The sequence below is a fragment of the Solea solea genome, chromosome 14 (assembly GCF_958295425.1).
Source record: "Solea solea chromosome 14, fSolSol10.1, whole genome shotgun sequence".
Classification (NCBI taxonomy): Eukaryota; Metazoa; Chordata; class Actinopteri; order Pleuronectiformes; family Soleidae; genus Solea; species Solea solea.
This window is the reverse complement of record NC_081147.1, coordinates 18517702-18538823: the sequence shown is the minus strand read 5'-3', so window position 1 is coordinate 18538823 and position 21122 is coordinate 18517702. Positions and strand designations below refer to the sequence as shown.

The following is a 21122-nucleotide window of genomic DNA, read 5'->3' as shown; positions in this document are numbered from 1 at the left end:
AACTGCCAACCACTTCAAAAAGAAAGTATTGCTGTTTTTTTATCTAAAGAATAATTTGTCAAAAGCGGTGGATATTATGAAGAAATTAGAAATACTTGACAATTGACTATGATTAATTTTAGGAAGGAGAATAATCTTGTCCTCACATCTGAGACACAGCGGTCCAGTAATAACAAAACAAAAACCATATCAGAAACATTTTTGAAACTTACTTTTATACAAATACATGTGATGTCAATATTTATAGGCAACGTTGTGAGATGTTTCATTAGACGTTGCTCTCTATTCTACCGTGAAATAAAATGAGGCAGTCAGACCACAGCATAAGACCAGGTCACTGCTGTGTCATCCTGCTGTGTCTGTTTTAAAACACTGTAATTACGGATTTTATGATGTTATGAGAATATGATCCTCGTGTTTTAACCTTACGACATATTGCGTTTTTAATGGAGAGCATGAGGATGGACAGCGGAAAAAAACGTGATCTTTTTGTGGTGGTTTTGTGCCCTAAATTTTCAGGAAATGGTTATCAGCCCTTGGTCCTGTGATTTTGGTCCAGAAATGAGCTCACAAACTTGTGATCCTGGCAACTGCTGCAATACATAGTTTGACACAAATTTCTACGTCAACATCTTACCTTGGAAATCATTTATAAATTCAAAGTATCCACCTTTTTCAGAGCTTAGACAAGTACAAGAACATGAGATACAGATACAGGTTGGAGAGTTTGTATTCAGTTGATTCTCAGCAAATCACTCCTGATGACCTGACCTAACCTCTCGACCATACCCTGCTCCCTCCTTTGACCCTCCCCTACCTGGTAGAAGGCTCTCAGGTGTCGGTTTAAGATGGAAAAGTTCTGCACTCTCAGCATGTGGTCATCTCTCCCACTGTCGTAAAGCCGCTCCATTTTGGGGTTTGGGTCTCTGAGAGGAACACAGAAAAGACAAGGCCGTGTATTTACTATAGTTTCATCCAACAGCCCCACATCATTTCATCTCCAGACAAGAAATTCTTATGCAACTGTGCATTTCAGCAGAGAGTGAATAAAATTTTTACGAGCCTGTGAAGCAGGCAGCAAAAATCCTCATGTAGTTATTTGTTGAAATGGCGAGGCTGAGGTCAGGCCACATTAATCAGCTGTTTGGCAAATACTGACAAGAACATGGTCTTTCCATTTCAGAGAGAAAAGGTTTTATTCTGCTGAAATTTGAATAGGGATATAAGACATTTATCAGAGCCTCATTTTAAGATTCTGGCAAATATGCACGGGTCATGCTTTTATACCATTCTTTATACAGGATCCACAACAAAGTTTATTTCAAAGTGCAAGTGAAAAAAGGGGGTGAGAGCATGCAAGCAGATATGTGAGGTGATGTTGTGTGGTGTCTCATTTGAAGTTGCTTTCTATTCTACTGTGAATTTCTTGAGGCAAAATTCTCACAGAGAGGTGCGTACATGAGAGAGAGAGATGCTGTTATTGTTTCATTTTTTTAACTGATCGTTATGAGAACATGATCCTATGACTCACTGTGTGTCTAATGGAGAGGATGCTGATGCAATGAGGAAAGACCATGATCTTTTTATGACCAGGTGGTTTTTATGCTTAAATGTAACCACTCACTTCACCTCACCCATGGTTAAAATCAGGAAACAGTTATCATCACTTGGTCCAGAAATGAACTCACAAACATGGCAAAAATGGCAACATGTGATCCGACAAACATAGTTTAACACAAATTTCCCGGCAACTTTGCACCACAGGGAGAAATATGTCAACATCTTGCCTTGGAAATAATTTATAACTTCAAAGTATCCACCTCTTTCTATCAATTTCTTAATATTTGGTTGGTTTGTGGTCAGAATGCTCAATGCGATTTTAAGTTGTAATGTAGGTCTCACATGAGCCTAGAAGATTATGTTTTTGACCATGTTTGTCTGACTGGGACCAGCAAATCTCAAAAAGTAAACGATGGATTTAAGTAAAGTTGTCTGGGGATGTAGGTTATGGCTCAAGGAAGAATTTGTTCGATTTTGTTTATACCACTTTAGTGTATTGACACAGTGGAAAACTGAGTGACCTACTCATGCTCTTCTGTTTCTCAGAACATAACTCCTAATTTCCATCCTGGTGACCTGACCTAACTTCTCGACCTTACCTTAAAAATAGGGTAAAGAATAGGGTGAGTGCATGCTAGCAGGTATGTACTGAGCTAGCGTGCTGATGTGCTAACAATAGCAATGCTAATGAGATGACGCTAAATAGGTTTAAAAAACCGAGTAAAATAAAAATATAATAGAGTCAGTGATAGCAAAGATGTAGACTGTAATAAAATGTTAAAGAGGTTAAGCCACTAATGTTTCACATCATTTTTGGTCACAATCTCCACGCTCCATGCTAATATTAGCAAAAACAAAAACATCTAATGACACTGATAATGTCATTAGTTTTGCAGGTATGTGGACATGAAATAAATAACTTGACAAATATAAACAATGACCCTGTGATAGTACTAAATTAAATTTGAGGGAAACACCAAAATAATTATATTTCATCTTTAGATACATGAATTGTTCTGTTTTTCTGCTGTGACCAGTTTTTGTAACTAACTGCAAGGTTATAGTAGCTTTTTTATTTTTTCCTCCCATGAATTTCCCCACAAATGCTTTAAAAATTAGCTCTTTGGACTTGTTTCTAATTTAAAATGTAAGTGCTCATCTAATATTGAAGACTCACTTGAGAATGTCCCCATATCAGGATCATATTTTCCCATTGTCTAATGATAATTTTTATTGTGGCCATTGTGAAGCAATGAAAAGTGTGTAGCAAGAAAATTCAAATGAACCTTACATGACCCTCATGACCTCATTGAGGAAAATCCCGTTGGTTAGCCTCAGGTAGCGATCCTGGGTACTCTGGGAAATTGAGTTCACTTCCATATACTGACTGTAGCTGCCGTTCTCGCTCTCAACCATCTTCTCAAACAGCTGAACCTGTGAGAAATGTGTGGAGAAAGGTGCGAGAGTGTATCAGGGGGGTGGACAAAACAAGGAAGACAGAGACAGGTGCAGGAAATAGGTCCACAGAGAGAGAGGGAGACACAAAGAGATGGAGAGGTGCAAATGTTTTCACACAGGAAGCCACTTGAGTCGGTGCACCTGTCTATACAGGTGGGACATGTGCCTTCCCACTGGGAAGCACTTCACAGTGACAGGCAGCCAAGCAGGATCGCAGCCAAGGTCCCTCTCTCTTTGCTCCAAAAAAAAGCTGTGCCAATGCAAACTGCAATATAATGAGGTTTATTCCCACCTGCACCTTCTAAAAACTGCACTGTGGGTAAACATGGACTGGGGTGATGCAGAGAAGCTGGTGACCCTCGTCTGCGACAGAGTGGCACAGCATTGGCTGTGGATGTCCTTCAACATATGTGACAACTTGTGTTGTACTCAAGTGCCCTTGAGCAAATACTGCTCTCCTGCCAGCTGCAGGGATCCTGCAGAATGACCCCCCTTCTTTGGAGGCAGGCAGTCGTTAAACAGAATATCTTAATAACAAGATTAAACACAGGTACAGGTACACATAAATATTGTTCAATGACCAGAAGGAGAACACATTCCCTGGGGCTGATTGGTTTCCCACATGGAAACCCCTGCTAGCACAACGTCTCAATTGATTTCACTGAGACTATTTTCTGTTGAACACACTGTACTTAACTTTGTATTATTCTCTAATGAGAACCTGCCCATGGACACGGAAGTATCAAGGCTGGTAGAGGGACAAAAAGGGTTATTAACAGGCAAAGGAAGCTGCTAAAAGGAGAAGTTAAGTTGTTGCCGTGCACAAAAGCAAAAACACAGTAACTAGGCTGCTCACTTATTATTCACCACCTATAATAATTATATATTTATTTTGGAGCTGGAAGGCAGGCTGCTGTAAAAGACACAGTGAAATAATACTAATTCACCTGGTTTCTAATCAGACCCTGCGTTTCATTTCATTCTTTTTGCCTCCAGAAATGATGACATTTTCTCTAACTGGAAGTGATGAATGATAAAGGACGTACCCATTGCGCCAACGCACTTTCCATGAATTCTTCTATTATCTCCATAATGTTGGAGTCCATTGTTGCGTTGGGAGAGCTGTGAAACCTTACAGAATATAGCTAATTAAAAAACACACATTATAAATGAATAATGAATCATTGAAAGAGGATCCATCTCGCGTCAAGTGGAGTAGTTTGACATTTGTGCGGCCCTCCCTTCCTCCTCCTTCCTCTCAGTGTGATTCTGTTCCGTTGCAAAACCACACCGGAATTTTCAAAACTCACATGTTGCGTTTTTTCCTCTTCCTCTCACGACACACGACAAGAGACCCACCCACATAATCAAACAATAACATCAACAACAATATAAAATCACAAATCTATACAAAAAAAATAAATAAATAATACAGCAATAAAAAAATAAAAAATAAAAAAATAAAATATATAACAGTAAAACATGAGCAAGGGGGTCACCAGGGGAAAAAAATTATTTAAATTAGATTTAGGTAAAAATCCGCAAATGCAGAATGGTAAAATCACGTTTAAAGTACAAATATACAGATATGAGGACATTTGCTTTCATGTATATGAAACTCAAACAAGTTGTCACTGGGCCACCGTATCCATGTCAACCCACGAGCGACTCATTCAAACACTGTGCAGTGGCGACCTCTGCTGGTTGAAAGTCAGACTCCCCTTTGCTTTTTTTGTATAATACTGAGATGCTTAACTGTTTAATTAATGTTTAATGTAATTTACGTTTGAAAGTTGTTTGAAAGATCTCAATCTAAATGCCTTTACTGTAATTTTACTTTGAACATTTCCTGGCTTTACCATTTTCTCTTAAATGTAAAATTCATTTGACTGCTGCAGGTCAGGGACTTTGTAATTTGTAATTATTCAAGAAACATTTGACTGAATAAATAATATTTCTCTCCTTTTTCAATCAAACTCTCATCCTCACCTCATCCTCCTGCATCGACCTCTGCTTGTGGTACATAATGGAAGATATTTTGTCTTGTTTTGCTATGAATACAATAAAACATTCACTTATTCTGTTGTAGAGGTTTATTTGATAAGAATAGAGAGAGAGACACATGATATGTTCTTTGTCGATGAAAAAACACTAAAAACTCTTTTGATTCATGAATCCCCCTTCATTGTGTTTTATCAGTGTGTGCCTCTGTGTGGCAGAGTGTTTGTGTGTGTTCCTGTGTGATACCGCTTGTGCAGCAGTTCTGGGATTAACTTTACCAGGATTATCAGATTGTTTCAGAGCTGCCAGAATAGACAAGATGATAGCTTCATATGGGACACCACACACACATACACACAAACACACACTTAATCCAACTCTCCTTGCTGAACTCCGATAACCCAGAGTCAGTTAATACAACCTATAATATTACAAAAGGAAGCCAACACTTCAAAGCAGTTAAAAACGTCTACCTTTAATGTGTAATTCAGGTGCATTTTCAAATTCCTAAGCATGTTATTGCACTTTAGTACAAACTCGTGCACATGGGATGAATTTCAAAACCACAAATTTGAGTCGTAGTTTTGAAAATGTGTCTCTGTGCTTATACGCTACATCCATATGAACTGAATGTATACTCTTTTCTAGATACAATAAAAAGTCACTACACATCTCCCGAGCAGATTCTCTGATGTTTACTCATTCATGAGCTCCTGCACAGAGGAGATGTTTGTTTTGGTGTCTGTGCAGGAACACCCCCGTGTGATGCCTTGTTTTGGCTGTGTGTGTGTGTGTGTGTGTGTGAGGGAGCTGCAGCTGCTGCATCAGTGGAGTATATAACAAAACATGTCAAAGCCAAACAGGTGCTCTACCTGCCACCAGCCAACTCACATAACCAAGAACCGTTGACATCACATCGCCTTCCCCCATCCCCTCCTCCGCATCCATTCCGCAAACATCTCATCTGTGATTTTGTTTTTCTGCTTCTAGCTTGCAGGAGTAGAGGAGGCAGCTTTCTAGGCATCTGCTGCCTCTGGGGACTCCCCGTCGGTAGTGGGGTCGACCTGCGTAAACTTTAGCATGGTGAGGACATTGGCTTTGACGTCCTCCAAGGTTTCTTTCACTCCCTTCTGCAGGAGATAACCCTCACTGTCGCCCTCTGGGTCCTCCAGTGCCATGGCTCCTTCCACAGCCGTCTGCAGGTAACGCAGGCTCAGGAGCACCGACATCTACACAGAAAGATGGAACAGAGAGGCTCTAAAAACTCCATCATTTGGTAATATTTGTCTCACCAAATGAGATCATAGGCTGACAAAAACTTTGGGGAAAATTCCCTTCTTCAAAATCATATAATGGAAAGTCATTAGTCATTGTTTAGGTTTATTCATGCTGCATACATAAGATTTTAATTATGTTTTTATTTCATAATGTGAGTCACTTCAGTATTATAGCATATCATATCATATCATATCATAAATCTAAATATATATAGGTCAATGTTAACTTTCAGGTTAGGGTACCTATTTGTCTTATGTTGACATGTAATAATGTATTAATACATATAGACTGCAAAGCCCTTGAGGCCAAATTGTGTAATGTTGGGCTATATAAGTGAAATTGAATTGAATTGAATTGGTTTCAAAGCAGGTTTGAGTTGAAAATCAAACATCTTCAGACCTTTGTCTGCTTCTGCTAAAGCTTTGTAAATCCGGGCCTCAGGTTGAACCCCCGTTGTCCACCACATCCAGCTAACTCCTGCCTCACCTGCCTTCAGTCCTGAGCCTCCACCAGCTCACCCTCTGCCAACTTTTTTAAGTTTGTTCAATAAATAACCTTGAAACATTGAATGTTTCTGAGTCACTGCACTTACTTTGGGTCCATAAAACACAAACTGCCTTCAATAACAACCAGCCCGAGGTTGTGTTTGTTATGTAAGCCGAGTAAGCTATCAATACTTGGCAAACTAAGAATGCGTGTTTGATTAAGACAGAAATCAATGCGTGTCAGTCGTTTGTTGGTCATCTTGGCTCTCTGTGTGTGTGTGTGTGTGTGTGTGGGTGTGTGTGTGTGTGAGTGTGTGTGAGTGAGAGAGAGAGCAGGGACCCCTTAATTGAAATTATGTTGTCAAGGTAATTCCCTTTTTGTGGGGATCTGTTTACTGTACATTGTTACATAATGTGGATGGTTATGACTATGTTTCTCTGAGAAATGAATGTGGTGGAGCAGAGATTACAGCAAATACTCCCAAAATCAGTGAACTGTTCTTACTCTAGCAATGTTGAGTGTTGTTCATGTCACCCACCTGTATTAAGATGACTGACAGCACGCCAGGACCGGTTGAATTCATTAGGCCCATGTAATAGTCGATCAGCGCCTGCCTACAGCCCCGGCTGTACAGGTTGAGCTCCTCTGACTGGAAGTCATAGTTGTAGTGGGCAGTGTTGTCTGTCAGGTGGTTCTGCAGGCAGGGGCGAGGGGAGGCAGGGTTACAGCAGCTGAAAGGAACGCCGTCCAGCAGGTAACGTCCATCCACATTACTCCGGATACGGCTGGAGACGGAGGGGGACAGGAGAGTAAATGAAGACACAAGGAGATATACGTCTAAGTAGGCATTGTAAATGTCAACTTAGCTCAATAAACACTTAACATTAGTGAGAAGCGGGCAGTGTCTCTGAGTAAGTGTCACCGTGTTGTATCCTTTCTGCTTACTCATTCCTTTCCACGTGTTTAATCTTTCTCTGCTCGCTTCACAAACCAAACTTTCCACCCATCTCTGCCCTTTGTTTCAAAACTAAAGGCCAGGTCTATATTTAATCCACTCCTCCTCTGCCATCCCATATTTATTTCCCTATCTGCCCCCCGTCATCTTTCCTTGTTTCTGGATGTGATCTCTACTTATCCGTCCCTCGTTTGAACTTCCATTTCCACCTTATTTAATTTGCCGCTCTTTCCCGTACATCCCTTATCAGTCCATTTCCTTTTATCTCTAGTTCATCATTCCACCTCCCTGCGTCTCGTGATTTTCTCATTGCGACACTGTGGTACACTCACTCCTTCACATCTTTAGAGGTGAAGTCCAGGTATCTGCCGCTGACCCACTGAACCTCAAACCAGTCCCTGAAATTGTTGTTTCCACAACAGCGAAACTCCATCTGCAGATGATCGATGGTCTCTTTCTGGAAACAGCGGCCTGGTACATCTGTGTCCTTGTAGAAACGAATACCATTCCTGAGGCCAATCTGACCGAAAAGTAAGAGAAAGACAATGGGCATCAGATTTTATAAGATTTTCAACTGTAATTTCAGTCTGTTGACAGACAACACCTGCGTTCGTATGAAACAACATATCAAGAAGACAGACACTTTCTATACTCTGTTTTGACATAATATTTAAACAAGGGCAAGAGTGCCATCTTTCAGAAAACGGATACTTGAAAAATTTAAATGCTAATAAATGCATAATGTAATTTTATTTAATATCTGCAACCATTCTTCGATTTGCAGGATATGGAATTGCTGTCTTCTTCCGAGCCCAAAACCCAGTCAGCCAGCTACTAGTCTTTGCTAGTCTCAGCAAAGACTAGAAAACATATAGGGCCATTCTCTGTTATGCTGAAATCTTTTACCCTGCCCAGTGACCCCCCCACCTTCAGTGACTCCTCCAGGCGTCCCTGCAGGGCATAGCTGAGCACCACCACGGAGATGAGCAGGCAACAGAGCATTGCAGCAACAGCAAACCAGGCCAACAGGAGAACCTTCCAACGGGGGAAGCGGCTGGCATCCAGGGAGTCCTGACACACACGAGTAGCAGCCCAGTTGGTGCCAATGGAGGCCAGACCCACCATCATTAGGATGTTGGGCACCACATGGATCTCTGTGTTGTCCATCACCTCAAGTAAGGAAGAACAGAGTCAAAGGTCACCAAAAGATTCTGTTATCTGCTGATATGCCGGATACAAAGACTTCAATAGTAATATGGTCACACATTTAATTTTTAGCCCTGGTTACAAAAAAAGTAATTTATGGGTTTATTAGATTCCTAGGCGAGTTTGCAGGAAGCTGCCAGTTGTGTAAGGTCCATTACTAAAATCTTGACCTGGCACTGTTGCATTCCTCAAATTAATTGCACATGTTCATGTACACACATTACTTTCTGAAGCTCTGTGAAGAATAATCTATTTTTATAAATGATCTGTACATGGAGTAAAGTGCTACATGCACACCATCTGAATATGTATATGTTTCTGAATAACAAGTAAAATTACATTAGTAACAGCTCTTTTAAATCATTCCGAAAAGCTTCTTTCCCTTCCTGACATCATTACGCTGGCCACAATGCAAGTGTTTCTTGTAATACACCCATTCGCTTCCTCTCAGCACCAGTGTCAATTAGTTCTTGGCTAAACAGAAAGGATAATTAAAAATCGGATTCTCTCATCAAAGATCAATACATAGCTGAAGAAAGGCTTTCTTGAGCAGCCAAATGGATATCAATGCTTCCAACCTCAATTAGCGACAGTGCTATAAACCTTGATCCGCCATTCTCATTCTACATACAATAAACACTGACTTGGGTTTTAAACAATTTTGAAAACAGAACGTTTTGACATGCTACATAATCCATCTGGTTTAACATGCACTGGTGTGCTTGTTTGTATTTGTATATTTAACTAAGAGCTCATTTTACATAAAAAAACACAGACGAGTGGCAGCAGACTCAGTAAACAACCACAAGCAAAGGACAAAAGCTCGAGCTCATAGACGCATATTTGTATAACCTTGACAAAAATCATCGCAGTGTTCAGCGTCAGCACCACTTAGCTTTTCAGCCTATGTCTAAAAGGTGATGTTGCATTATTAAATGGACTAAATTAGGTTCCAATTAACTCGATTCCATTCAATTCAATTTTATTAGTAGCGCCAAATCATAACACACGTTATCTCAAGTGATCAAGTGCTTTACATAGTGCTTTTCTAGTCACACCCACAAGCACTACACTATTTACACACACATTCATACATAACTCCACATGTCTATGTGTGTGCACATGAGCTCCTCATGAGGCAGTCTAAAGCTAAGATATGAATTGTGCTATGGTTAATGTTAAGGTCATGCATAAGATTAGGGATAACGCTTTGTTTAAGCTGCCCAAATGAATGGAAGTCAATGCAGTGTCCTAAGAAGAATAGCTAGACAAACCTCTGTGTGTGTACTTGTATTTATATCTTTGTGAGATCCAAAAAACTTTGAACAGTTTGTCTGGGCCCCACAACTTTAAAGGGCTTTTTCAGAATTAAGACTTGGTTTTAGGGTAAGGGTAAGAACTGGGTTTAGGTAAGGGTGTGTGTGTGTGTGTGTGTGTGTGTCCTCTTCTCTACCTCATTCCTACGGAGCAGCTCTATCTTGAGGAAAACCCCCAGACAGAAGATAAAGGCCCCGCACATCACTGCCAGCCACGACAGCAGCCACAGTCCCTGGGCCAGACGCACCCGCCTCTGCTGGTTGAACTTCATTTTCAGCAGCATCTTCAAGGGCTCACCACTATGCACCAATCCAAACGAAGACAGGAGAAACGAGTAAGAGAAGGAGAACGGGGGAGAAGAGGACGGAGCTCAGTGAATTTGGATCAAAAACGGTCTCATTTCAAAGATGGCAAACTGCAAGTAAAAAAAGAGCAGGCATGCAGTTGTCAGTGCAGGATTTGCACTTGTTTGATCAGTTATTAGCAGGTTGAGCTCATCTAAGTTGTTCCAAGTGGAGAGGATAAGTAGGCAGATCCCTTAGATGGTAAACGGCAGAGTTGACCTTCGAGGATAATCCAAACGCTTTCACCTGAAGGCAAAAATTGTCGCCAAAAGATTGTTTATGATCCAATTCAGTGTAGTAGGACCTTGAGAAAATGTGAGAAAATTAGTTATCGAAGAAGTATGGAGCAAGAGATATTCCGTTTACGTGAGATTACAAGTTTCACCCCCAAAGTTGATAGGTCACTCTGGTGTCGCCCCCCTCTTCAAGCTGAAACCAACGATTCTGACCTAGTGTGGTGACGTCTTTTGTTGGTACCCCTCTGGGACTGTGCGTGAGCGGCACCCCCCTAAACCGCTGTGCCCATGGGTGCAGGACACTGAGACTGACCAAAGTTGAGAGTTTGGAGCTCTAATCCTCCAACCGAGTCCTTGGGATCCTATTAAAGTGCAGGGGCCAATGGGAAAGCAGGCCAGTGTCTGATCAGCAAACTTATTCTGATGGACATGCAGTAACCTATTGGATGTCTGTTATGACAGGTGGACTGACCTGAAACCAGCATAGCCTGCAGCGCCATGGAGGCCTCACACAAACAGAAAACACAGTGTCACGACTGTTAACAGAGGTTTTCGGAAAATCACATATAAACTGCACTAAACACATTTCAATACCAATTTTTGTATTGTAATGATTCAATTTTGTTTTGTATTTTAAATATCTCTGCTTTGCTTTAACCTGCATGTGAGGATTTCTCCTTTAATGCAGGCCACATATGAACTGATTGTTGTCTTAAAGAATATGAGGTGAGTGTTGTCCCCAACATGATCTCAAGGACACTGGTTAAAGTGAAATATGACAATGTGAGGGAGAGTTCTGCTCTTGTGGGATTATGTATAAAGAGGGTGGGAGGTTGGTGGGGCCGGATCAATAGGATTATTATAAGTACTTGTGACGGCTTGAGTGAGAGTTGCAGCCAGGTTGAAGCCAGTCTCAAGTTAAGTGTATTTACAACACAACAAAAGCTCACATTTACAGGACCTTACCTTACCTTGATAATTATCTACATCTAAATGACATCATGTCTGCTGAGCAAGCACTATAAACTTTAAAAGAAAAGAAAAATCAGCTTTACTGCAATGAGATTTAAAGCTGCAGTGTGTAACTTTTAGTGGTTTGTTGTTGGTTTTATTACTCCACCATCAACAGAAATGATTAGTATGCTGTTTCCTAGAGAGTTGTGTGGAGCATTGTGTGAACTCATTTGACCATGGTTTGAGTCTAACAGGCACGTTTGTATTTTAAAGTTACACACTACAGCTTTAATAGCAGATTAAATATAACTGATTTTGGAGAAACATTTAAGCCCTAACGTTTGGAACAAATTACTTTTTGCTGCCATTGTAAAGTTACATCGCGAATGGTAATATTGTGGTTAATGGGACAAAAAAAACAACCAATAACAATATAAACAATGAAAATAAGTCAAATACGTTTTTATTGGTGGAACAGCTGCAATGACACACTTACAAATTCAATCAAGGAAGACTAACAGGAGTCACAGGTGCATAGATCAGAGGGTCTTACACATTGAAATAATATTAATACGCTGCTGTTAAACCTTAGTTAATCTACATTATCACATCAAATTTACAGAAATGCAACACTGAATCTGAAATGTACATTTGTGCTCTGCCTAACCTTTAACCCCTGAACATCCTACTATTTCAAAAGTCTAACATTTAAACATTTTTATACTTGTGTATTATATACAGAAACATGGGGTAAATAAATTATATCTACACAGAAAATGTAGTAATTTCACACCAACTTAAAATTATATTCAATGCAAGATTTGAACTTTTAAAGAAAATGTTGGTTTGGTATGTCCTGAAAATATTTTAACACTCTGCTTTGTGTAGTTCAAAAGTTATTCCATTCATTAAAAACTAACAATTACAAAGAAAAAAAAACATTTATTATTAGATAATTTTAACACTAATTTCTATGTAGTGTGAGTGAGTCTCTCAACATAGTTCTATACTTGAAAAGTCTAGCCGGTATTAGTGTTAATAATATTGAATCAATTGATACACACAGCTGAATTGCATAAAATCTAAAATCTACCATGGCAACAGGAGTTAACATAATCATATTTATCATATATATCAATATAGTCTACGATCATCTGCAGCTAAGGAGCTCAGTACTGTACCCCGTATCGTTAAACTCTCTTTGAAACATAATCATTAAACACAGAATATTGCATTAAATCTTTAATATTATTAAAGACAGAAACCAATTCTCACTATTGTTGTGTGTATATCATAGGTAATATATAATATGATTAACATACGCTCTGTAAATATGGGAGAGAATGACAGTTTTAGAGGGAACTGTTCTTAAATACCTGATTGAAATTAAACTATATTTCTATATTGGTTGTTCAGTGTGTTAAAGTGTTACACAAACTGGGCTCTTTGCATCTTACTTTTCTTGTTACAAAAGATGTAGGTTTTTTTTAATGAATATATAATCCTTCAGCCACGTTGTTGGCTGAAATTTTCAATCTGCCATTTTGCCTGTTTGTTTCGCTCCTCCCACCCACTCCTGCTTGACATGTGGCCCTGTTCCCCCACCCACGTCCTTATGGACCTGCAGCTGCTCCATGAAATCATTCAAGATCTGCTGGGCTGTCATGGAGGTCACATCTACAATGTCATGCTCTAAAAGTGTTACCTTCACTCCTCCCTCTCCGCCCCAAAATTCACCACCCACATTGGTTGGCTGAAGGTTTGGAGGGGTGTCACATTGGTAAGTGCCCACAAGAGGCTGCTGCTGCTGCTGAATTTGGGGATAAAGAGGTTTTGGTCTCGCTGCATAACCAGCAGCCATTTTCTTATATATAGCAGTGCTGATGTCAGGTTGGCTGTGGGTGGACTCATGTTGATTTGAGAGACTGGCCTCAGCTGTTGTTTTTGGCACCCCGTGTTTAAATGGCATGAAAGCAGTGACTCTCTGAGGACCTGTCTCTGGGCTTGTCAGCCGATCATGTGACTCTTCATCCCCTTTTGTTGTGTGGGATCGGCCGTCTCCTTGTGGAGAGGTGGCAGAACAGCTGATTGGAGCAGAGGCTCTCACAAACTTCTGTATGGACTCCGCTGAGGAAAAGTGCTTCTCTAATAAATCTTTTATCAAGCACGGCACCTGAGGTGGAGACACCAAACACAGACATTAACTCCAAATTCAATACACTTCAGGTTAGTGTGACATTTGCAGTACATAAGATACTGTTTGGGTCTTTTAAAAAAAAAGTTCCTGGCACAGAAGATCGTGGCGATGTGATACTATGGAGTACACGCAGTACAACACAAAACTAAAAACATGTAATATAGATTACATTTAGTTAAAGCAGATCTATTCTAGAAAACATATTGTATTTGAATCTAGGGTTGGACTTTGTTATAAAGGTGTTCTATGCAATTCAAGTACAGAGATAAGTCTGATTTAGGATCAGCAGATTTTCAATATCAAAGAACTATAAGAAAAAAAAATGTAATATCCATAAATGTTAAACACACTCACTACAAACACTCATACTGCTTATGAGCAGGTTTTAGTGCAGTTATATGAATGAACAAAGTAAAGTATCCTAAAAGTAGACACCGGGCATAAGAATCAAAGTTTACTTGATCTTAAGAAATAAGAAATCTTTAAAAACAAATAAATAAATAAGTAAAAATTGTCCATCACACACATTGTATAACTTTCTGAAATGATCATTTCCACATGATGGCCACTACAAAGTGGATTATCATGATTAATATTCAATGCATTTTGTATGAAATTATGCCAAAGGTGGCACAGTGTCTGGGCCACACGGTTGGTGCAGTGGTTAGCACCCAGGATTGCGACCCGGTCAGAACAAGGGCCTTTCTGCATGGAGTTTGCATGTTGTCCCCGCATGTGTGTGGGTGTTCTCCAATCTCCAGGTTCTCCAGTTTCCGCCCACAGTACAAAAACATGCAGATTCAGGCATTCAGCAAAGTGGACACTATAAATTGACTGTAGGTGGGAGTGAGAGAGTGGGTTTGTTTGTCTCTATGTGTCCCTGTGATGGACTGGTGACCTGTCCCCACATGTCAGCTGGGGACAAAGTGGTAGTAATTGAGAGTGAGTGGCACAGTTTCTGACCTGAGGCCCCTGGGTCTGAATCCAGTAGTTTGCTGTAGTGTGCTGTATGTGGAATGTGGAAGTGTGCATAAGTGTCCATTAGATGGCAGTGTGCTCACATTGATGTTCTCTAGGGCAGCGATGGTCCTGTGAGAAGCCTCCAACTCTGAACTCAGCTGGGACACGCGATTTAACAGGAGCTTCCTCTCACTGTTCAGACTCTCTGACTACACACACACACACACATACACACACACAGAAGGTGGCAGAAGGTCAGATATAGGATTCCATGTAAGTCATTCTGTCCATATAAGCTCCATACACTAGTTTTCTCACCGCTATGTGAAGGTGTTCACCCAGCAGGTCATTGGCCTGCTTGGTTCCACTGTGCGTCTCCAGAAGACTATAACAACACAGAAAGAAGCAAAAAAACACTTATTATGAGCCTCTATATTATTGTTAAAGTCAGATGGGGATACAGGGAAAAGAGACAGCTGTTTTCTCCAGGACAAGTGGTGACCACAAGTGGTGAGTGTGTAACAACTGACACCAAACTGTGAGAAGACATTCACTGCTGCAGTTGCTCCAGTCTGTTGCAGCAAGTGTGGTATGTGAAACAGGCCTGACAAGACCCAGATCACAACAAGGCTCTCAGTGGTGAGTGTGAATTGAAAGGACAGAGTATGTCCAGTCTCTGTTGCTTGTGGAAAATACATCACTGCCTAACCTAAACACGCAGAGAATTGCACATGTGTGACCTGTGCTGTCCGTGCAGTATGTTCCATTCGTAAATTAATCTATAGAAACTCTTACGTAAAGCCATATATTGAGTTTTATTGATTACCAATGGCTCTGGTGTCCTCATACATGATAGCACAACCCCTCTCATAAAGATCCTGCCTCACTCTACACGTGGAAAGGTTTTCCACTGTAATGTTCTGTGTTTTTATGCACACAAGCTTCAGGGTATAATCAGTGTTAGCCAATCATACGGGTTGAAATTTGTTCTGTTCACTGTTCCAGACCTTTTATATTTCTCCTTGACGTGACTGAGCTCATCCCTGGTTCTCTGCAACTCCGCCTCCAGGCTCTCAATGCAAACAACTGTCTGCAGCAGGTTCTGCTGAAGATCTGCATTCTCTTCCTGCAACACCCTAAACACAGAGGGGGGAGGGATGAAAAGGCAAAGGCAGAGGTTTTTTTATGAACACAAAAATGGCAGAGAACAAAATTAGTCAGAGAAATGAATGAAAAGCTGACAGTATATGATAACAGACAGACAGAAAGTATAAATGATACATACTGGAGATGATTGGCCTCACACAGTGTGTCCTGGGAGGGAGGGGGCAACAATAAAAAGGACAGAAAAATGAATAACACTCATAATATACAGGATCTGACTTTGACAGTATTCCAGCACACTGAAATGAAAGTGTTCATATGCACATTACAGTAACAGTAATGAGATGTAGGAATTAAAATTTTTTTCATTTGAATTACAGTGGGTTGGATGAGGTTCACAGTCACAAAGAGAAGCCATTTAAAAGAAATGGGAAACCATTCAATGAAAATGCTGCAGTGAAAAGCAACACGAGAGTTCCAGGTTTAGTGCTATATGTACAAAAATAATAATAATAAGCACACATATATAGAATACAACAAACAGTAAGAAGAAGCACATCACGTTTATCTCATCATTTATGGTAGTTTTGTTCTTGTGAGAGATGGGCTCTGGTCCAGCTTAGATTGTGTAAAAAGCAAATTACACACACAATGAGGGGGAATGAGGACATGATGGATTTTTATAAACTATTGACTAGCCCGGAAATGGAATTTACCAGAATCAATTCATTCTTTGAATGGAAACTGTAGCCAGAGTGTGTGTGTGTGTGTGTGTGTGTGCGTGTGTGTCCCTAAACATTTACTTGACCAGGACAAAATGAGCAGACATCTCTTCACAGCCACAGCATGGAAAAAGGCCATGTTATGTAATATTTAGTGTTTATTTGTACACAAGTGTTAAAGCCAGAACACACACCTAAGCTCAACATGACAAATTTCACAGCTCTTATTTAACTGATATACTCCCACTTTTTCTCTCAGCTAACATGGCCAAACCATAGCTCTGAGCAGCACTTTGAACAAACAAAATGACACCATTAAAACTAATAACTCAGGTAGCCTCAAATAGAATTCCCCCTAAAAGCACAGAACTGTTCTCTGCTGCATTGCTGATGAATGACTCAGCTTGCACTGCGCAGTTTGACACAGCCCACACAGACTGTGACTCAGCTGTGACTCAGCTGCCTCTGCAAGAGAAGAGCAGCCCTCCATTTATAATGCTCATCCTGTTCTTTCTCCAGTGACACTGTTCCTCCAGTACAGCACTTAGCACAAAACGAGCCACTGACTCATCTTGTCTCAAGATGCATTTCATGATTTCATTAAAAAAAAAACAAAAAAAAAAAAAACAACTTAATTGACTTCAACCAAAACTTGATTTCATGTCTCCTTATTTTTCTAAACTGAAGTAAGGTATGTGTGAGTGTGAGAGTTGAGCTGTTTGTGGCCCTGTGATGGACTAGCGACCTGTCAAGGGTGTACCCCGCTTTTCTCCCTATGTCAGCTGAGATTGGCACCAGTGCCCCCGCGACCCTCATGTGGAGGATAAAGCGGCAGAAGATGAGTATGTGACTGAAATAAGGTATATGCGCTGAACTGGTCTATGATCTGACGGATGAAACTTCCCTTCACCCCTGTCTCTTCACAAAATATTTTTAAAAACTATTCACGTAAACTCACCCTGCATTGTTTAGAGTGGCCCATGCCCATGTGTGAGTGGTGTCTGCCATTCTTCTCTGAACTGTGACTGGTGGCCGTGGAAGCCGTATCTCTGGCCCTGGATGAATCCGATTTAGTAGACGAAGACTCAGACCCATGGCCTGCTCCTGCACACTGGGCTGAGGATGATGAGGCGCTGGCAGGTCTTTGGTGTCCAGAATCTGGGTACACATGCTGAGGTGGGGTCTGGTGGAAATGTTGAGTGTGTGGAAGGTGGGAGGCAGTGGGATGCTTTTGGCGGTGGTGGCGTTGTTGGGGTTGGCTGGGCTCAGGGCTGTTGCTGGTGCCATCAGTAAAGTGAGATCCAGATCTACCAAACCTGTCTCTTTGCACAGAACCTCCAGTGGGCGATGGCTTCCTGTTTTTATGCCTGCTTCCATGGTGAGCGTTATGGTTGGTGGAATAAGGCAGGGTATGAGGGGGTGGGCTACCATCATGGCTTCTAGCTGAATAAGAGATTAGTTTATCAGGACTGGAGAAGTCTAGTTGATTCTGAGTGCCAGTGCAAGCCAATTTTTCCTGTCTGTTTTGATGTTTCGGATGCTGCTCCCTCTCATCTCCTGAGCTCTCTCTGTGCTTCTTGGGTGGGAGCTGAGGTTTGATTGGACTATCTGTCTGAAGTCCTGGAGCAAGTGACTTCCTTGCTGATTTGCTTTTGTTCACACCCAATATGGTGAGGTCTGATGGACTTATAACCTGTTTTGTTATCTCATCTAGAAATGCAGAGAACTGCAACTTTCCTTGGACAAAATTGGACCTGGCTTGCTCTATCTCAGCTTGAGTGACCCCTTTATCCTTCTGTCCTTTCAGATCTTGTGTTTTGGAAACTCTTGGCGACAGCACCTCCATCGACTTTGCCTTGCGAATGTCAGTAGGACGTTCCCTGTTCTTGAGGATCCCCTTGCTGGGTAGCTGACTGGACGACACTGCTTTTTTGGGGCCTCTGGAGACCCCAAGCAAAATGTCCTCCTCACTGAAAGCCAGACTTCGGTTTAGACTAGCTGTCTTGTACAACGGCCCGTTCATGTGTGATGACCTGGAGTATTCTCCCTCAAGATCACACTCTTTATTTATTTCATTTAGAGGGCCTTCTTCACTTCTGCTGTGACCTCGGTCAAGAGAAGAATAAACATGCCTTTGTTGAGAGCTTCCATGAATCTCATGAGAAACACTGCCCTTTGTGCCATGTTTAATGGAGGCAAAGACAACAGGCTCACTGCTGTCATCTTCCTGAAAACCTCTGCGGACATCTAAGATGTTGGAGCAAGATAGGGAATGCTGTGGCCGCGCAGCATGGAGTACAGAGAAAGGATTATTTGCACTTGCCTCTGTGTACCAGGAAGAAGAGGAGGTGGAGGAAGGAGATGAAGAAAGGGAAGAGGATGAGGACCTAGAGAGGGTTACTGGGGTGTGGTGGTTGTAATGTATCTCATCCTCTTCACTGTGGGGAAGTTGGTGTGTGTGATGACGACGGTGAGCCTCGTGGTGAGGGCTGTCGTGGAGATGGTGACCATGATGATGGTGGTGGGAGTGCTCATGTCTTTCATTTGCACTTTTGTCTGTATCATCCAACAGTGTGTACCTACAGCAAATAAAAAGAAAATGAGGAAAGGGGCAAAGTGACAGGGGAAAACTTAAACTGAGTAACTGAAACCATAAGTGTACATTAAACCATACTGTATTAACATTATTTGTGCATATGTTTGAATTTATAGCAACTGCCAGCACATGTATATTTGATTATCAAAGGTTATTGAAGATGATGATATAAAACATTACATATGAATTAAGGTATGAGGCTTTTTATATATTACTATTATAAAACAGCCCCATACCTTAACTCACAATCTCTTCTCAATGCAAATTTCAGAATATAAAGTAATACAAACCTAGCAGACGGGGATGACCCATCCGACCTGTGTGACTGTGAGTCATGGTGATACTGGTGATGGTGGTGGTGCCTCCTTGGCTTGATCTCATCCAGGGTAGAAGGGCTGTGAACGGGCTTAAAAAACATCTCCATCACCTGTCTCTTTCCTGATGGTATGCTGTGAATGCTGTACTGGTTGGTGTACAGGAAGCAGTGATATTGGTCCGTGTTGGTACTCAGCTGTTTTCCCCTCTCTGAGGCTCTTCCCTTTTTTTCTAACAATATGTTTCTCTGCAACGTTGCCACTTATCTGTAGATGTGAGCTGTAAAGTCCATCACTTCAGACCTGGCAATAATCTGTCATTCTGAATACACTAAGGTAGTGTTGTAAGTTAGTTCCTGTCTCTAAAAGTATCAACTAAATATAAATTTCCACGCATTTTAGCAAAGACTCTACTTGTTGGATTGTTTGTATATCTACCACGAACACGTTTGTCTCCCTCAGTGTCTGGCTACAGAATAATGGCATCATGGCTCATGAGCAGGATTGTATGACTGACTGCAGGGTGGTTTGATTTTGCATTATGCCTGATTTAACAGCTGCATGCTCACTGAACCAGGGAAAAAAGCGGGGCCTATGTCCTCACACAGGAGGCAATCGAACCAAGCCCTCTGGACAGAATCTATAGAGGGGTTCATTTAACCCACTGGTATAACCTGTAGTCAATTTGAATTTGCTCACGTGTTTGTTACACCTCATTCTTCAACTTCATGTACAGTATATATAAATGTATGTATATTTAATACAGTTCATTTAGTTTAAACCATTAAAAGAGAAAATGCATGTATGCCAATGAACTGCCTTGTGTATAACCATTGATTTACAAAGGGTTTCCTGTGATCATTCAGCTAAGGCCTTCATAATTAGATTTAGGGCATGCAATAATCTAATCAAATAATTTCTACTGTGTCTACTATCCATTGTGATGTTTTAATATCTCCCTTTAATATTGCAAGTTGTATAAAAATAATTGTAAAGTACAATGTCATAAAGGACTGATACTGTATTTCAACAAACTTTCAGTTAGTAACAATAACATTACCACTTATCTGTAGACAGTCAGTGGGTCATTCAGTGTAAATTAAACACAGTCCCCTCCTTGAATCACACCACAGTATTGATCATTCTGTTGAGGTAAAGGCATCATAATTAACACATGAAACAATATGGCTTTCTCAGAGACACTCCAAGTGGACTCCATGAAAGAGATCAATTCATCTAATCTTGGGACGAGCTGAAACTCACCCTGAGGAGCACCAGGGTGGCGCTGCTGATCAATTGGTAAAGTTATAACAATAGGTATGTTAATACATCTCCCAGACTTGTCCAAATCACAGTTACCAAAGTTGAAAAACAGCTTTGCAAATGAAAACAAAGGGGATGGGCAGCATGTACTCAAAGACGTGACAAACGGCA

At 40.9% G+C, this 21122-nt stretch overlaps 3 protein-coding genes across 3 annotated transcripts in view; all 3 read right to left on the bottom strand.

Moving 5' to 3' along the window:
* The window catches only part of ccdc88b (coiled-coil domain containing 88B), a 38925-nt gene extending 34647 nt beyond the window's left edge, over positions 1-4278 (bottom strand). The window contains exons 1-3 of the mRNA XM_058650600.1: positions 4065-4278; positions 2852-2994; positions 818-926 (exon numbers count right to left, since the gene is read on the bottom strand). Coding sequence (XP_058506583.1) covers positions 818-926; positions 2852-2994; positions 4065-4124 — 312 coding nt within the window. The 5' untranslated portion in view covers positions 4125-4278. The remainder of the gene's footprint in view (positions 1-817; positions 927-2851; positions 2995-4064) is intronic.
* Positions 4279-5474: 1196 nt separating this feature from the next.
* Positions 5475-11157, bottom strand: rom1b (retinal outer segment membrane protein 1b). Its single transcript, XM_058649998.1, has 5 exons — positions 10398-11157; positions 8666-8908; positions 8071-8258; positions 7322-7568; positions 5475-6248 (listed from the first exon to the last, which is right to left on the bottom strand). The coding sequence occupies exons 1-5, from the start codon at positions 10542-10544 to the stop codon at positions 6036-6038; spliced, it is 1038 nt and encodes a 345-aa protein (XP_058505981.1). The 5' UTR covers positions 10545-11157; the 3' UTR covers positions 5475-6035.
* A 1084-nt stretch (positions 11158-12241) lies between these two features.
* si:ch211-276i12.4 (uncharacterized) lies at positions 12242-21122 on the bottom strand. Its single transcript, XM_058649043.1, has 7 exons — positions 19665-21122; positions 17737-19357; positions 16238-16266; positions 15960-16088; positions 15271-15337; positions 15054-15161; positions 12242-13968 (listed from the first exon to the last, which is right to left on the bottom strand). Exons 1-7 carry the CDS (start codon positions 19796-19798, stop codon positions 13327-13329), a joined length of 2730 nt encoding a protein of 909 aa, XP_058505026.1. The 5' UTR covers positions 19799-21122; the 3' UTR covers positions 12242-13326.

Bases quoted from the DNA above. Each gene is read 5' to 3' on its own strand.
- rom1b (XM_058649998.1), bottom strand. From the start codon at position 10,544: ATGCTGCTGAAAATGAAGTTCAACCAGCAGAGGCGGGTGCGTCTGGCC. The intron at 8,909-10,397 runs GTAGAGAAGAGG...TCCTTACTTGAG, and splicing joins AGCTGCTCCGTAGGAATGAG to GTGATGGACAACACAGAGAT. The intron at 8,259-8,665 runs GTGGGGGGGTCA...CTTTTCGGTCAG, and splicing joins GCCTGGAGGAGTCACTGAAG to ATTGGCCTCAGGAATGGTAT.
- si:ch211-276i12.4 (XM_058649043.1), bottom strand. From the start codon at position 19,798: ATGGAGATGTTTTTTAAGCCCGTTCACAGCCCTTCTACCCTGGATGAG. The intron at 19,358-19,664 runs GTTTGTATTACT...TATTTGCTGTAG, and splicing joins GGGTCATCCCCGTCTGCTAG to GTACACACTGTTGGATGATA. The intron at 16,267-17,736 runs GTGAGTTTACGT...CCTCCCTCCCAG, and splicing joins GCCACTCTAAACAATGCAGG to GACACACTGTGTGAGGCCAA.